General features: G+C 35.2%; 1 protein-coding gene and 1 non-coding gene across 9 annotated transcripts in view; both read right to left on the minus strand.

Moving 5' to 3' along the window:
* The window catches only part of TMEM116 (transmembrane protein 116), a 143933-nt gene that overhangs the window by 112210 nt on the left and 15611 nt on the right, over positions 1 to 16112 (minus strand). For 6 of the 8 annotated variants that reach the window (XM_067015010.1, XM_067015011.1, XM_067015012.1 and 3 more), the window contains exons 2-4: positions 15322 to 15368; positions 14768 to 14831; positions 7944 to 8075 (exon numbers count right to left, since the gene is read on the minus strand). In XM_067015010.1, coding sequence (XP_066871111.1) covers positions 7944 to 8075; positions 14768 to 14831; positions 15322 to 15368 — 243 coding nt within the window. Of the gene's footprint in view, positions 1 to 7943; positions 8076 to 14767; positions 14832 to 15321; positions 15369 to 15943; positions 16046 to 16112 lie in introns of those variants that run through there. The other 2 variants (XM_067015013.1, XM_059040574.2) reach the window with 2 other exon arrangements.
* Positions 14949 to 15056, minus strand: LOC131742984 (U6 spliceosomal RNA). Its single transcript, XR_009331642.1, has one exon. It is a non-coding gene; the product is annotated as a U6 spliceosomal RNA (small nuclear RNA).

The raw sequence follows: 16112 nt of genomic DNA on the forward strand, positions 1-16112 counted from the left end.
TGCAAGCTGTGTGGCACAGCCAAAAATACAAGACAGCATTGTCAGACTGGATAAGACAGTAAGACCTAAATATATGCTACCTACAAGAAATGTACTTCATTTTATTTTAAAAGAAATTATTAATCTCTTGTTTTATTATTATTATTATTATTTTTTGGCCATGCAGTATATGGGATCTTAGTTCCCTGACGAAGGATCAAGCCATGCCCCCTGCAGTGGAAGCACAGAGTCTTAACCACTGGATCACTAGGGAAGTACCAAGAAATGCACTTTAAATATAAATACACAATTAAGTTAAAATAAAAGTAAGTACAAAGATAAAGCATGCCAACAATAATCAAAAGAAAGTTGAAATGGTTATATAAATATCAGGAAAAATAGATTTTAGAGCAAAGAATATTATCAAGGACAAACAAGGTCATTTCATAATAGTAACTGGTTCACTTAATGAAGAGGACATAAAAATCCTAAATTTTTATGCCCCTTATAATATAATTTCAAAATACATGAAGTAAAAACTAATAGAACTACAAGGAGAAATAGAAAAATCCACAATTATTGTCAGAGGTATCAATATCTCTCACTTATTAGTGAATACAATAAGTAGACAGAAAATTGGCAAGAATTTAGTAGACTTGAACAACACTATCAACGAATTTGACATGATCAACATTTAGAACACATTTTTTTCAATTGCATACAGAACACTTGTCAAGATGGATCATATTCTGGGTCATAAAATAAGTCTTAATAATTTCAAAAGCATACAAAGTATGTTTTCTGGAAATAAATCACATTATTGTTGTGTAAGTATCTGATATTAAGCTTTTTGACTGCCAAGGAAGGCATTCATTACAAAAGACTTGTAATAAATATGTTTCAAACAAAGCTACTTGTAAGCTGCATTCAGTACAGTGTTATTCTAGTAAATTGAAGTGATATCCATTCAGTGTCACTTGTAATAAAGATGTTACTACAGAGCTACTTGAAAGGTGCGTTCAGCACAGTGTTCATGCAGTGAATGTAAAGGATATACGTTCCATTAATGCATTTAGTGAGGTGGTTAAGAAGACTTGTAATAAAGATGTTTCTAACAGAGCTTACTTACTGAGTTCAGCACAATGTTACTACAATGATTAGAAGCAATACCCAATCTGTAATGCATGTAGTAAAATGTTTAAGAAAACTATAATAAACAGGTTTCTAACAGGAAAAATAAAGACATCTATCTCAAACATAATGCCAGCTGTAAGACACAGCTACTAGAAAAACAACCAGATAAGGATTTAGGCTATCCCCACTCACAAAGGTCTCTCTTTCAGAAAGTCCTGAGTAACCTAGATTAACTGAATACTGAGTGATCCACTTCTCCCTTCCCTTACCCTAATTCCTACTCTTAGGCTGTAAATTAGCCAATAAAGAGTAAACCTTCAAAACCCTAGATACTCTAACCTCAAACACTAGCAAAAGTAGAGCCCAAAGTCCATGCTTTCTCTCTACCCATAACCTCACTGTGTGGCTCTCAGGCATCTCTGCACACAGAACGTTCTCCAGGATAGATCACAGGCTAGGCCACAAAACAAGTCTAAACAAATTTAAGAGTACAGAAATTAGGACTTCCCTGGTGGTCCAGGGTTAAGAATCTGCCTTCCAATGCAGGGGATGTAGGTTCGATCCCTGGTCAGGGAACTAAGATTGAAAATGCCATGGGGCAACTAAGCCCACGTGCCACAACTACTGAGCCTGTGTGCTCTGGAGCCCATGAGCCACAACTAGAGAGAGAAGCCCATGTGCCACAACTAGAGAAGCCTGGGCACCTCAACAAAGAGCCTGTGTGCTGCAACGAAAGATCCCACATGCTGCAACAAAGATCCCATGTGCCACAATTAAGACCCGACACAGCCAAATTAAATAAATAAATATTAAAAAGAAAAAAGAAATTATATCAAGCAGTTTTTCTGAACAGAATGATACAGAACTGGAAATCAATTATAGGAATAAAAACGGGAAAAACACAAACACGTGGAGACTGAATAACATGCTACAAAAAAACAACTGGGTCAATGAAGAAATCAAGAAAGAAAGAAAATACCTCAAGACAAATGAAAATAAAAACACAAATTCCAAAATCTACAAAAGGCAAAAAAGTAGTTCTAAGAGGGAAATTTATATTGATATGGGCCTACCTCAAGAAAGAAGAAAAATCTCAAATAAATAACCTAAACTACCATCTAATGGCATTAGAAAATTAAGAACAAACAAAACCCAAAGTCAGCAGAAGGAAGGAAATAATAAAGATCAAAGAGGATATAATAAATGAGAGAGCAAAAAGAAAAAATAGAGAACATCAATGCAACCAAGAGCTGTTTTTTTTGAAAGGATAAACAAAACTGATAGGCCTATAACCAGGCTCATTAATGAAGAGAGAGAGAGGACCCCTATAAGCAAAATAAGAAATGAAAGAGGAGAAATTACAACACATATCACAGAAACCTTAAAAAAATAATTAAATACTACAAACAGTTATATGCCAACACATTGGACAATTGAGAAGAAATGGATAAATTCCTAGAAACATACAATCTTCCAAGACTGAATCAAGAAGAAATGGATTACCTAAATAGATTGATCAATAGTAGTGAAATTGAATCAGTAATCCAAAAACTCCCAGCAAAAGAAAGTCCAGGAACAAATGGATTCACAAGAGAATTCTACCAAATATATAAAGAAGACATACCTATCATTTTCAAACTATTGCAAAAAATTGAAGGGAACACTCCCAAATTAATTCTATGAGGCCACCATTACCCTGATACCAAAACTAGACAAACTACAAAAAAGGTAAATTATGGGCTAATATCTCTTATGAATATAGATTCAAAAATCCTAAACAAAATATTAGCAAACCAAATTCAACAATACAGAAAAAGGATCATATACCATGATCAAGTGGAATTTATTCCTGAATGCAAGAATGGTTTAAAATCCACAAATCAGTCAATGTGGTACACCACATTAACAAACAGAAGAATAAAAATCATATGATGATCTCAATAGATGCAGAAAAAGCGTCTGACAAAATTCAACATCTATTTATGATAAAAACTCTCCACAAATTGGGTATAGAGAGAACATACCTCAATATACTAAGTCCATATATGACAAGCCCATAGCTAACGTTATACTCAACAGTGAAAAGCTGAAAGTGTGTCCTTGAAGATCAAGAACAAGACTAGGATGCCCACTCTCACCACTTTTATTCAACATAGTATTAGAAGTCCTAGCCACAACAATCAGACAAGAAAAAGAAATAAAAGGCTTCCAAATTAGAAGGGAAGAAGTAAAACTGTCACTATTTGAAGATGACATGATACTACATATACAAAACCCTAAAGTCTCCACCAGAAAACTGTTAGAACTCATCAATGAATTCAGTAAAGTTGAAGGACACAAGATTTATATACAGAAATCTGTTGTTTTCTATACACTAATAAAGAACTATCAGAAAGAGAAAGCAAAAAAACCCAATTCCATTCAAAATAGCATCAAAAAGAATAAAATACCTAGAAATAAACTTAAATAAGAAGGTAAAAAACCTATATTCTTAAAACTATAAAACGTTGATGAAGGAAATTTTAGATGATACAAAGAAATGGAAAGACACACCATGTTCATGGATTGGAAGAGTTAATATTGTTAAAATGTCCATAGTATCCAAAGCAGTCTACAGATTCAATGCAATCCCTATCAAGATATTCATGACATTTTTCACAGAATGAGAACAAACAATCCTAAAATTTATATGGAACCACACAAGACCCTGAATAGCTGAAGCAAATTTGAGAGAAAATAACAAAGCTGGAGGTATCACATTCCCTGACCTCAGACTATACTACAAAGCTACAATCATCAAAACAGTACGGTACTGGCACAAAAACAGGCACATAGATCAATGGAACAGAATAGTGAGCCCAGAAATTAACCTACACATTTATGGTCAATTAATCTGTCAAAAGAGGCAAAAACATACAATGGGAAAAGACACTCTTCAATAAGTGGTGCTGAGAAAACTGGACAGTTATGTGTAAAAGAATGATATTAGAACATCTCATCACACCGTATACAAAAATAAACTCAAAATGGATCAAAGACCTAAGTGTAAGACAAGAAACCATAAAACTCTTAGAAGAAAACATACACAGAACACTCTTTGACACAGCAACATTTTGGGGGATCAGTCTCCTCATGCAAAGGAAACAAAGGCAAAATAAACAAATGAGACTTAATTAAACTTGAAAGCTTCTGCATAACAAAGAAAACCACTGATAAAATGAAAAGACAACGTATGGAATAGGAGAAAATATTTGCAAATGATATGTCTGATAAGGAGTTAATATCCAAAATATATAAACAGCTCAAATAACTCAATATCCAAAAACCAAACAACCAAATTTAAAAATGGGCAGAAGACCTGAATAGACATTTTTCCAAAGAAGACATACAGATGGCCAACAGGCACACACACAAAAATCAACACTGCTAATTATCAGGATAATGCAAATAAAAACCACAGTGAGATACTGCCTCACACCTATCAGAATGACTGTCACCAAAATGACTACAAATAACAAATGTTGTTATGGATGTGGAGAAAAGGGAACCCTAGTACACTGTTCTTGGGAATGTAAGCTGACTCAGTCATTCTGGAAACCAGTATGGAGGTTCCTCAAAAAACTAAAAATATAACTACCATATGATCCAGCAATTTCACTCCTGAGTATATATCCAAGAAAAAGAAAACACTAATTTGAAAAGATAGGCACCCCAATCTTCATAGCAGCATTATTTAAAATAGCCAAGATATGGAAGAAACCTAATTGTCCATCAACAGATGAATGGATACAAAATATGTGGTACATATATACAATGGAATTACTCAGCCATAAAAAAGAATGAAATTTTGCCATTTGCAACAACATGGATGGAACAGGAGAGTATTATGCTTAGTGAAATAAGTCAGAGAAAGACAAATACTGTATGTTATTACCTATATGTGGAATCTAAAAAATAAAACAAATAAATATAACAAAACAGAAACAGATTCACAGATATACCTAATAAACAAGTGGCTGCCAGCGGGAAGAAGGATGGGGGAGGGGCAATAAACAGGTAGAGGATTAGGAGGTACAAGCTACTATGTATAAAATAAATAAGATTCAAGGATATACTATAAAGCACAGAGAATATTATAAAATATGGAATATTTTATAATTTTAAACAGTATAATCTATTAAAAAATTGCATCACTATGTTGTACACCTGAAACTAATATAATATTGTAAATCAACACCTTAATAAAAAAAAAGAAATTCTGACACATGCTACAACATGGATGAACCTTGAAGACATTAAGCTCAGTGAAACAAGCTAGACACAAAAGGTCAAAAACTGTATTATTTTACTGATATGATGTACCTAGAGTAGAAATTCATAGAGACAGAAAGTAGAATGGTGGTTACCAGAGGCTGGAAGGTAGGAGAAATGGAGAGGTATTGTTTAAAGGATACAGAGTTTTTCAGTTTGGGATAATAAAAATTTCTGAAGGTGAATAGTGGTAATAATTGCACAACAATATGAATGTATGCTGCTGAACTGTACATTTAAACATGGCTAAGACATTAAATTTTATGTTATGCATTTTTACCACAACTTTAAATTTTTTAATGGTTAAAATGGTAAATTTTATGTTACATGTATTTTACCACAATTTTAAAAAATAAAATTAACTAACTAAATAAATAAGCTACTGTGTTTAAGCACTCTACAGCCCATCCCTCCTACTGATTACAAACAAAAACTTTGGAAAAAATATAAAAATCAACTACTTAAGGACTCTGAAAAGTAAAAAAAAGCAAGTGGATTACAGAAGGGAGTCAAATGTGGAGAAGTGAACTGCAAGAAATGTTTCCCAAACTTTTTCTCTTTTTCTCTCTCAAAGTTTTGCCTCAAGTGTGTACCCCAATCGTGATGCTGCTCAATGTAGGCACCTAAAACTCTAATAAAATCCCATCCTTTAGCCTATAGAAACTAGAGAAGGGCTTTCTTCAGGCAGGAAAGTGGGGGGGGAATCCCAGAAATGATGGAGCCAGAAAAGAAGATGCCCTAATTCTGTGTGTGATTCCATACAAGTCCCTAACCCCTGCACCATGCATACACATGACAGTCCCAAACCAGCATAGCCAAGGCTTAGAGAATTAGACTAAGATTTGAACCACTGCCTAAAGATGATGAGACAAAAATTACATTCTATATACAAAGGACAGAAGGATGTCACTCATTCTCATGGGAGAAGACCAATTTAGAAATGAGCCAGATATTGGAAACATCCAACCAATATTTTTAAAAACAACTATTGCAATGCATCCAGTCTATGAAGTAAAGGAAAAAATACTTGAAATAATTTTTTGGGGGGTGATAGAAATAGGAATGTTTATTAACTTGATTGTGGTGACAATTTCATACATACATAAACAATGTATACTTTAAATACATGTAGTTTATTGAATATATAGCTCAATAAAGTTCAAAAAAATAAAGTAACATTAATTACATCTGTGCCAAGCACAAGGTAAATATTATTAATGACTATTTTACAGATTTAGGAGACTGAAGTTCAGAAAGATTAAGTACTTGCATAAGGTTACCAAGTTAATCAGGTCCAAGATTCCAATGCAGATTTTTTTTTTACTTCCAAGACTATAATATTATTATTCAGATACAATATGGTTTTTTATTATTATCTGAGAAAACAATACAGCCTTAACTCTACTTAATTTATAAGGTTATTATCAGGATTGAATAAAGTATGTCTCTAAGATATTTAAATTTATATGAGGGACTTCCCTGGTGTCACAGTGGTTAAGAATCTGCCTGCCAATGCAGGGGACACAGGTTCGAGCCCTGGTCCGGGAAGATTCCACATGCCGCAGAGCAACTAAGCCCGTGTGCCACAACTACTGAGCCTGCATACCACAACTACTGAAGCCTGTGCTCCTAGAGCCTGTCTCCACAACAAGAGAAGCCATAGCAATGAGAAGCCTGCACACCACAACGAAGAGTAGCCCCCCCCTTGACACAGCTAGAGAAATCTTGTGTGCAGCAATGAAGATCCAATGCCAAAATAAATAAATAATTTTTAAAAACCCACACAAGTGTTTAAAAAAATAAATAAATTTATATAAGATAGGTAACATGTTATTAGTACATGGATTTCATACCACTAATTACATGTTAGTATTTTCCTACTAAATTGAAACAAATTTCCCCTCTAGTAACAAATCCCAGAGGAAGCATCCAGCAGTGAGTACAGACTGCATATTAACCTCTACTTTTCTCACATCCCAAGTCTCAGAAACATTATATACTGATGGTACTATGTGGGTTAATCCATTGATAAAATCTATGAAAGATATATAACTCATATAGAATCATATATAGTATTTCCAAAAGTTAATGTTTATTAATGTAATAAAAAACATGCAAAAATCTCAAAAGATGTAGAAATATATTCCATTACATGGAAATATGGTCACACTATGTTGAATAATAAAAGATTACAAAAAGTATTAATGTGTTGTTTTATTTGTTCTAAAATATATATACCTACAGAGAAGAAGACTAGAAATATATAATATACATAAAATATTAAAGAATGATTATTATCTGGGTGATTTTAATTATCTTTCTGCTTCTCTGAATTTCCCAAATTTTCTGTAATAAATAAGTAGTTTTTTAATGGGGAAAAACAATAAAAGCTATTGTTTCAAAGTGTAACTAACAATAAACAAAAGGGTCCTGCTTCCCAGGATGGATTATCTTCACTTCTTATTTAAATCAGCATGTGCCTTTCGTACAAGGTACTATTACAATCTAGTAGCACTCACCTGTCCAACTGCTTGCAAGTTATAGCAGACAATGTCCTTATTGGCTGCTGAAGTTCCAGAGAGAAGTGCCTCAGTGAGCCAGTATATACCCAGGAGGAGGTCAGAGAAGCTCAGATAAACGAGTGGCCTTATCTGTAAAGCAATAAAATTCATAATTTCAAAAATGATATAGACAGGAGAATGTAACAATTAATTACTTTTATGTTTTACCCTTCTAGTAGAAAACTGGGCATAATTTATCTGGGGCCTCTGCTATTGGTTGACTGGGGAATATAAAAGAATATTCCAGGTAGGAAGTAATCTGTAATCACAACTATCCCAACTGTTCTGGAACCAGAGTACTCATGGATGTATTAGCATTGGAACTTCTTCCTCAAGGAAAGTGAAAAGATGAGAAATTTTGTGATGGAGACATACCACAAATGGGAAATTTTAAGTGCTCTAGCTGCACAGCCAACATCTTCTAACAATAAGAAATGAGATTATCACCTGAGTGTTTTAGGATATGGTTGAGAACTCAAAGAAAATGAAAACAGGTTTTAAAAAAATCTCATAGAGTTTAATTTGCATTTTTTTAATTGAAGTATAACTGACAAATAAAACTGCAAGATAAAGTATATGTGATGATTTGATGTACATACACATTGTGAAAGGATTTCCTTCAAGTTAATGAACACATCCATCACCTCACATATTTACCTTTTTGCATATGTGTGTGAGAGCATGTACGTTCTATTCTCTGAGCAAATTTCAATTGTACAATAGTGTTATCAACTATTATCACCATGTTATATACTAGATCCTAAGACCTTATTCATTTTACAGGTTTTCATATCAATGAAAGTCAAGGTGGAGAAAAATATCAGCATGAATTGTATATGTTGTCTTTCAATTTCTATCTACATTGCTGAAGTCTGTCTTTCTCATTTTCTAGTATCCTTCTCCTTTTGTCCTCCCCACTCCCACTTTCCTGAAAATAGTTTTGGCCCCTCTGTAGAGAAAATTATAATATGTTTATTGAAAGACACCAAAGATCTAAGGTGAAGAAATATACCATGCTCATGGACTGTAAGATCCAATGTTATGAAAATGTCAGTTCTCCTTAAATTGATACACAGATTAAATGCAATCTCAATTATGTATCAACATATCTTTTTGTAGAATTTGACATAGTTGGCTCTAAATCTGATATTGAAATACAAAATATCAAGTTAACTATGACACTCGAAGAAAAAGGAGAAGGAGGACTTGTCCCACACGTACCAAAACAATATAAAGCTGGACACAATATAAAGCAGATGCAGTGGTACTAGCCCAGAGATGGACAAATAGACCAATGGAACAGCATAAAGAGCCCAAAACAAGCCTAAGCATATATATATATATATATATATATATATATAAACATTTTTAAAAATAAGTTTATTTATTTATTTTTGGCTGCATTGGGTCTTCATTGCTGCACGTGGGCTTCCTCTAGTTGCAGCAAGTAGGGGCTACTCTTCATCACAGTGCGTGTGCTTCTCATTGTGGTGGCTTTTCTTGTTGTGGAGCATGGGCTCTAGGCGGGTGGGCTTCAGTGGTTGTGGCACGTGGGCTCAGTAGTTGTGGCTCACAGGCTCTAGAGCACAGGCTCAGTAGTTGTGGCAAACAGGCTTAGTTGCTCTGTGGCATGTGGGATCTTCCTGGACCAGGGCTCGAACCCATGTCCCCTGCATTGGCAGGCAGATTCTTAACCACTGCACCACCAGGGAATCCCCTATAAACTTTTGATATATGATAGAGGTGGCTTTTTAGATGAATGGAGAAAGAACAGTCTTTTCAAAATGTGATACTAGAACAACAGGGTATCTATATGGATAAAAATTAAATTGGGCCCCTACTTTCTACCTTACATGCTGAAAAATCAGTCCCAACAAGTTTAAAGACCTAAACGTGAAAGGCAAAATTTATAAAGGTTTTTTAAGATAATATAGGATAATGTCTTTAATTACTGGTTAGGAAAAGTTTTTCCTAAGCAAAACACAAAAAGATCTAAAAGAAATAGTTGAAAAATTTGCTCACATTCAAATGAAAAATGTCTGTGTCAAAAGACACCACAAAGAAAGTGGAAAGACATGCCACAAAGTGGGAGAAGATATTTGTAACACATATGACTAACTAAGGACCAGTATCCAAGCAATACTAAAAACAAAGCACAGACTTCCCTGGTGGTCCAGTGGTTAAGAATCCGCCTGTCAACGCAGGGGACATGGGTTGGAGCCCTGTTGCGGGAAGATCCCACATGCCGCAGAGCAACTAAGCCCGTGTGCCACAACTACTGAGCCTGTGCTCTAGAGTCCATGAGCCACAACTACTGAGCCCACGTGCCACAACTACTGAAGCCCACACACCTAGAACCTACGCTCCGCAACAAGAGAAGCCACTGCAAAGAGAAGCACGTGCACCACAGTGAAGAGTAGTCCCCGCTTGCCGCAACTAGAGAAAGCCTGCGGTGGCAGCAATGAAGACCCAACACAACCAAAAATAAATAAAATTTATTTTTAAAAAACAAAGCAAACAAATACTCTTACAAAGCAATAAGAAAAACCAATAGAAAAAAAATGGACAAAAGATTTGAACAGGTACGTAAGAAAAGAAATCCAAATGGCTGTAAAAATGTGAAAATATGCCTGACTCCATTAGTAATCAAGGCAATTAAAAAATTAAAACTATAAGGAGACCAAAAGTCAATCAATCAATCAATCTACAATGAGATGAAAGTTACACACCCATGGCAAAAATTGTTTAAGTCTGACAATATCAAATATTAATGGGAACATGAAGCAATAGGACATTTCATACACTGCTGGCACAACTATTTGGAAAAGGTCTGGCATTATCTAGGGGATATGAATATCCTATATTCTGTTACTAGGTAAAATCACTAGAGAAAATTTTGCATGTGTGCATCAGAAGACATGTACAAGATTGTTTATAGCAACACAAATAGATATATTGTGGTATGTTCATAATATAGAATGCTAAGCATCAGTGAAAAAGAAATGAACCAGAGCTGTACATAACATCATGGACAAATCTCAGAAGTGATACTCAGGGAAAAAAGCAAATCACAAAGCAATACATACCAAAAAATACAGTGTTATCCCATTTATGTCAAGTTCAAAAATGTAAAACTAAATTGTTTAGGGATATATACATTACTGGTAAACTGTACATAAAAGCCAAGAAATGATTAAGCAAAAATCTGGATAGTGGTTACTGCTAGAGGTGAAGTTGTGATTGGGAAGGAGCACAGTAGGAATGTTTGGGGATATGAGCGATTCCTAGTTCTTGTCCCAGGTTTTGTTTATAGCCATCCATTATATAGCACACATGAGTTTTATGCCTTCTAAACCATGGCTGGTATATCTCACAGTAAAAAAGTAAATTAAAAAATTTTTGGTGTTCCCACCACTGGGTCTGCAGGCCAGCCCAGTCCCTGGGATGTGCCCCCCCTGCAAAAAACTTACTAAGTTATCAACAGATACTACCTAATATAAAAACTAATCTGCTCACCTGTACAAAAGGGAATTTTTCTCATACTTTTCTTCCAAATGAGAGGAAAGTTAAGATGCTAAAATACCTTGCTAATAGGGGTAAATGGTCAAGCTGCTTTGGCTAACACAAACAAAAACAAGTGAAATAATATTTTAAACTGTATTTACTAAATATCAGATATTATTATTTTAACAATATATATCCTTTGCTACAAGGAAGCCTGTTAAGGTTCCAGCCAGGTGGCATATTCATAGATTTTACTGGCCTATGACCTATCACAAGTTTATAACTGTTAATGGGTAAAAAATTAAAACTGAATACAAAATAAACTCTGAAGCAGAAAGGCAGCCAAGCAGCTTTTGTGAGCAAGAACATAATTGTGGTCATTGAGTCAATAAATAGCCTTATATATAGGGAACTGTTGGCCATTAAAACACACCTAAGGGGCTTCCCTGGTGGCGCAGTTGGTTGAGAGTCTGCCTGCCAATGCAGGGGACGCAGGTTCGGGCCCCGGTCCAGGAAGGTCCCACCTGCCGCGGAGCGGCTGGGCCCGTGAGCTATGGCTGCTGAGCCTGAGCGTCCGGAGCCTGTGCTCCACAACGGGAGAGGCCACAACAGTGAGAGGCCCGCATACCGCAAAAAAAAAAAAAAAAAAAAAAAACACCACACCTAAGGTCTTTGGCACAGAAATAAAGGATAAAAAGAGGTTTATATACTTTCACTCATGGTTGGAAAATCATGAGTTCTAGTAACAGGAGATAAAATCAATCAATTAAACAACAAAACTTAACTGAGCACCTATTATTGAAATTAAAAAAGATTTCACCCCTTCTATGTTTAACAAGATACTGTGTCAAAGGTAATACAGAGAAATGTATGATACAGGTCATGCTTTAAGAAAAATACAAAAAGCAAAAAATTTTTAAAAAGGGACTTCCCTGGCAGTCCAGTGGCTAAGACTCCGTGCTTCCACTGCAGGGGGCACAGGTTTGATCCCTGGTTGGGGAACTAAGATCCCACATGCTGTGCAGTGCAGCCCCAATTTTTTTTTTAAATAAAAAAAATTTTTTAATTAAAATAAATAAAAATACAATCAGCATAGTGCATGGTAATAAGATGGTAATAAGTGCATGATCCTAAATATGAAAGCAAAAACTTAAATATATTTGTACTTGTCTCATTTAAATCAAGAGCAAAGTAAGGTGCAGGGACAGAATGCATTGTGTGAAAGGCTTTCCCCAAGGAGGTTCTGGGTCCAGGTCTAACCTGGTAAGGTAAAACACCTAAAGCAACTCATATTTATACTCTTCCAAAACCCTGCTTCCTAATATTTCTAGTGAAATCAAGTTACAAAGAATATCAAAAGTGACCTTCACAAGGAAATGAAGTGCACTTCACACAAGTGCAGCAAAGTATATCTGCCTCGAGTTTTGTTTGTTTTTTGTTTTTTTTTTCTTAACACTGGCTGGCCTGGGTTAGTTTCTTTTCTCTTAAGGTTGCCTCTCTGAGTTACTGTCTAATCAGCTAGTCCCCTCAAAGATTTCCCATGGATTTCTCCAATTTACTATAATCATTAATTTAATAATTTTTGTCTTTTTCAGATTATGCCTTCCATGTGTTTATGCTGTTAAAAATGTTATTTGATGAAGAAATAAAGGAAAACAGCAGGGCATGGCTGACATTTTTAAGCTGGAAAAATTGGAATCTTCCCTATGCCAAAAAAGCAGAATGTGTAGGAACCACTGAATTAATGATTACTAAGGTCCTTCAGGCTCTGGTTATGTGAAAGGTATGAGAACTGAAGCCAGAGAAATTAAAGGTCACATCCCAGGCCAAACTAGACCCCACATCTTTATAAAGCTCTAACCCACTGTTATGGCAGAGGTCACCCTAGAGCAGTGGTTTCCAACCAGGAATGACTGCCTCTCTCAGAAGACATTTGGCAATATTTGAAGATATTTTTGGTTCTCAAAACTGGGTGAGGAAGGTTGCTGCTACATCTATTGGGTAAAGTCTGCTAAATATCCTAAGATGCAGGACAACCACCCACAACAAATAACCATCTAGTCCAAAACGTCAGAAGTACTGAGAATCTCTGCTTACCTCTCTCCACAACGTAACTTATACTTTATTAACTTAACCACATCTGAACTCAAATTTCAACAAACATTCAGGAAAGAAACATTAGGGAAATCCACATCACAGGAAGATGTGTGGCCTAAGATTACATTGGCAGGCAATTGACAATACAATATCAACACTTCTACCTTGTAGTTTTACTTACATAGTCACATTCTACCTCTGAAATTCAAAATTCTCTTTTCATTAGACATTATATTTCAGTGGTTTAAAAATGTATGTGAGAAGAGGCTTTGGAACAAGACAAGTCTGCCTCAACTTCTAGCTCTAACACTTACTAGCTATGAGACCTTAGCCATAGCTAAGCTAAATGTGTCATTTTCCACTTTACAAAAGCTCTCTCATACATGTCCTAAACTACATTTTGCTTAATTTTGTGCCACTTGGCCTGATTAGAAAAACAGTTTTGTTACATTTTTCTTAAAATCTTATTTTTTTGGTGGGGGGAGAGCACACCATGCAGCTTGTGGGACCAGGGATTGAACCTGGGCCACAGCAGTGAAAGCCCAGAATCCTAACCACTAGGTCAGCAGGGAACTCCCTGATTTTTTTTTTTTTTTAATACCTTAAGTATATACTATTTTTATTTGTCAATTATACCTCAATAAAAGGAAGGGTTTTGACTGACTTTTTTGTTATGAATAGTTTTACATAAGATATATATTTGTTCTATTTTCACCATTAAATTGTAATTGCCTAGAAGGCCAGACCAGCAAAATAAATACCTTTTGTATAGCAGTCTTTGAACTACTTCCAGCCCCACTAGCAATTTTACCAAGATATCAACATCCAAAAACTCACCTCTAGGCAGGACCCTACCATGCTTAGAGTGAATATAGGCTTCAAACAATACTCTGTTTTCTTTGACTTTGATAATTAATGCATACCTCCAAAAATCTACATTTATCCACTAATCCACATTTAGTCAATTCCTCAGTATTCAAAATTATAGTAAAAATAACTACCTAAAAGAAAAGGGAGATCTTTGGGGCAATGTCTAAAATATCTCAATGTATTATATCAAAATGACAAATTTACAAGCAATTCATTGGATTATTCCATCATTTATAGGGGACACCTCTTTTTTTTATTTCAAAGGCTAAGTCACTAAAAGTTCAAATCCAACACAGAAAGAGACTGCTCACCTCTGGAGATTTCTGTATGTTCTGGAATACAGCATAGGCAATAAGTGAACTTGAACCTATAACACTGGAAGAGATAAAAGACCATCATTAAACAGGACAATTGGGGCTCCTTTGTTTTTGCTACGTTTTTTACAGCTTTATTGACATATAATTGATGTAAAATAAACTGCACAAATATTTTAAAAATATGGAATGCTTCACGAATTTGTGTGTCACCCTTAAGCAGAGGCTATGCTAATCTTCTCTGTATCATTACAATTTTTAGTACATGTGCTACCAAAGTGAGCACTTCACACCTGATTTTGCAAATCAATCCTATTGACCAAATTGTCCTTTGATTTTCAGATGTTACCCTTCAATCTGTTTTTTTGTTATTATTGTTGTTGATGTTATTACATTTTATTAATCAGATAATGTCAACATGGTAAAGAACAGCATTTCTACCTAATGAGTAAAAGCAAATCTCCAGGGAAAAAATATAGAAACTTCAGAATACTCCAGTTTTGCTTGTACTAGTTCAAACAGTCACATTACATGAGGTTAAATAAACTTACCTCAGAGTAGCCATAACAAACTGTATCCACTGTATTGCAGAAAATAACTAAATAAAAAGAGAAAGTAAGAATAAAATTAAGCCTTTTAAATTTAATATTCAACCTTTCTCTAATTTCACTGTTTGTTAACTATCTGTGCAGAGCACAAACTCTTCAGTGCCTAATCAAAACACACTACAGGTCTGAGAATGAGTAAAAAGGGTGAATAGGCCCCTGGAAAGCCAGGGTGGCTCCTTTCTTCCTCCCTTATTGCTACATTGCTGGGAAACAGTAAGATAAAACGAATAGACAGATGGATAGAAAATGACTGAAGGAAAAAAAGAGAGTTGGATGAGAAAATTAATAAAGGGAAGAATAAAATGGAAAAGAGGTAGAAAAAGTTAAATTTTAAGAGAGAACAGATAGATATGTGGAAAGAATGGGTAACAGAAAAGGCAAACAAATACTAAATAAAGTTGACTGACAGAGAGCTAGACAGACAGAAAAAAACAGAATAGTAAGCAACAGGGGAAAAGGAAGAAGAAAAGTTAGTATGGAGAGAGATGCTGTGAGTGAAAAATACAGAACAGGGAGGAAGGAAGGGGGATCAAAAAACGAAGAGAAGGGCTGCTTCTAGTCTCACCAAGTTCCAATTGTCCTCCAAAATGCTAGCCTCCAGTAGGAAGGCCATACGGACTTCAGCCTCAGCTAAATTCAAGCAGCCTGATCCTTCCTGGTCAGGTTCTGAATCCCAAGCAGTAAACAGGTAGCTCCACCCTTAACCCAGCTGGGCTCCTCCCTATCCAATCCTG

Source organism: Kogia breviceps, chromosome 15, assembly GCF_026419965.1.
Source record: "Kogia breviceps isolate mKogBre1 chromosome 15, mKogBre1 haplotype 1, whole genome shotgun sequence".
NCBI classification, from domain to species: domain Eukaryota; kingdom Metazoa; phylum Chordata; class Mammalia; order Artiodactyla; family Physeteridae; genus Kogia; species Kogia breviceps.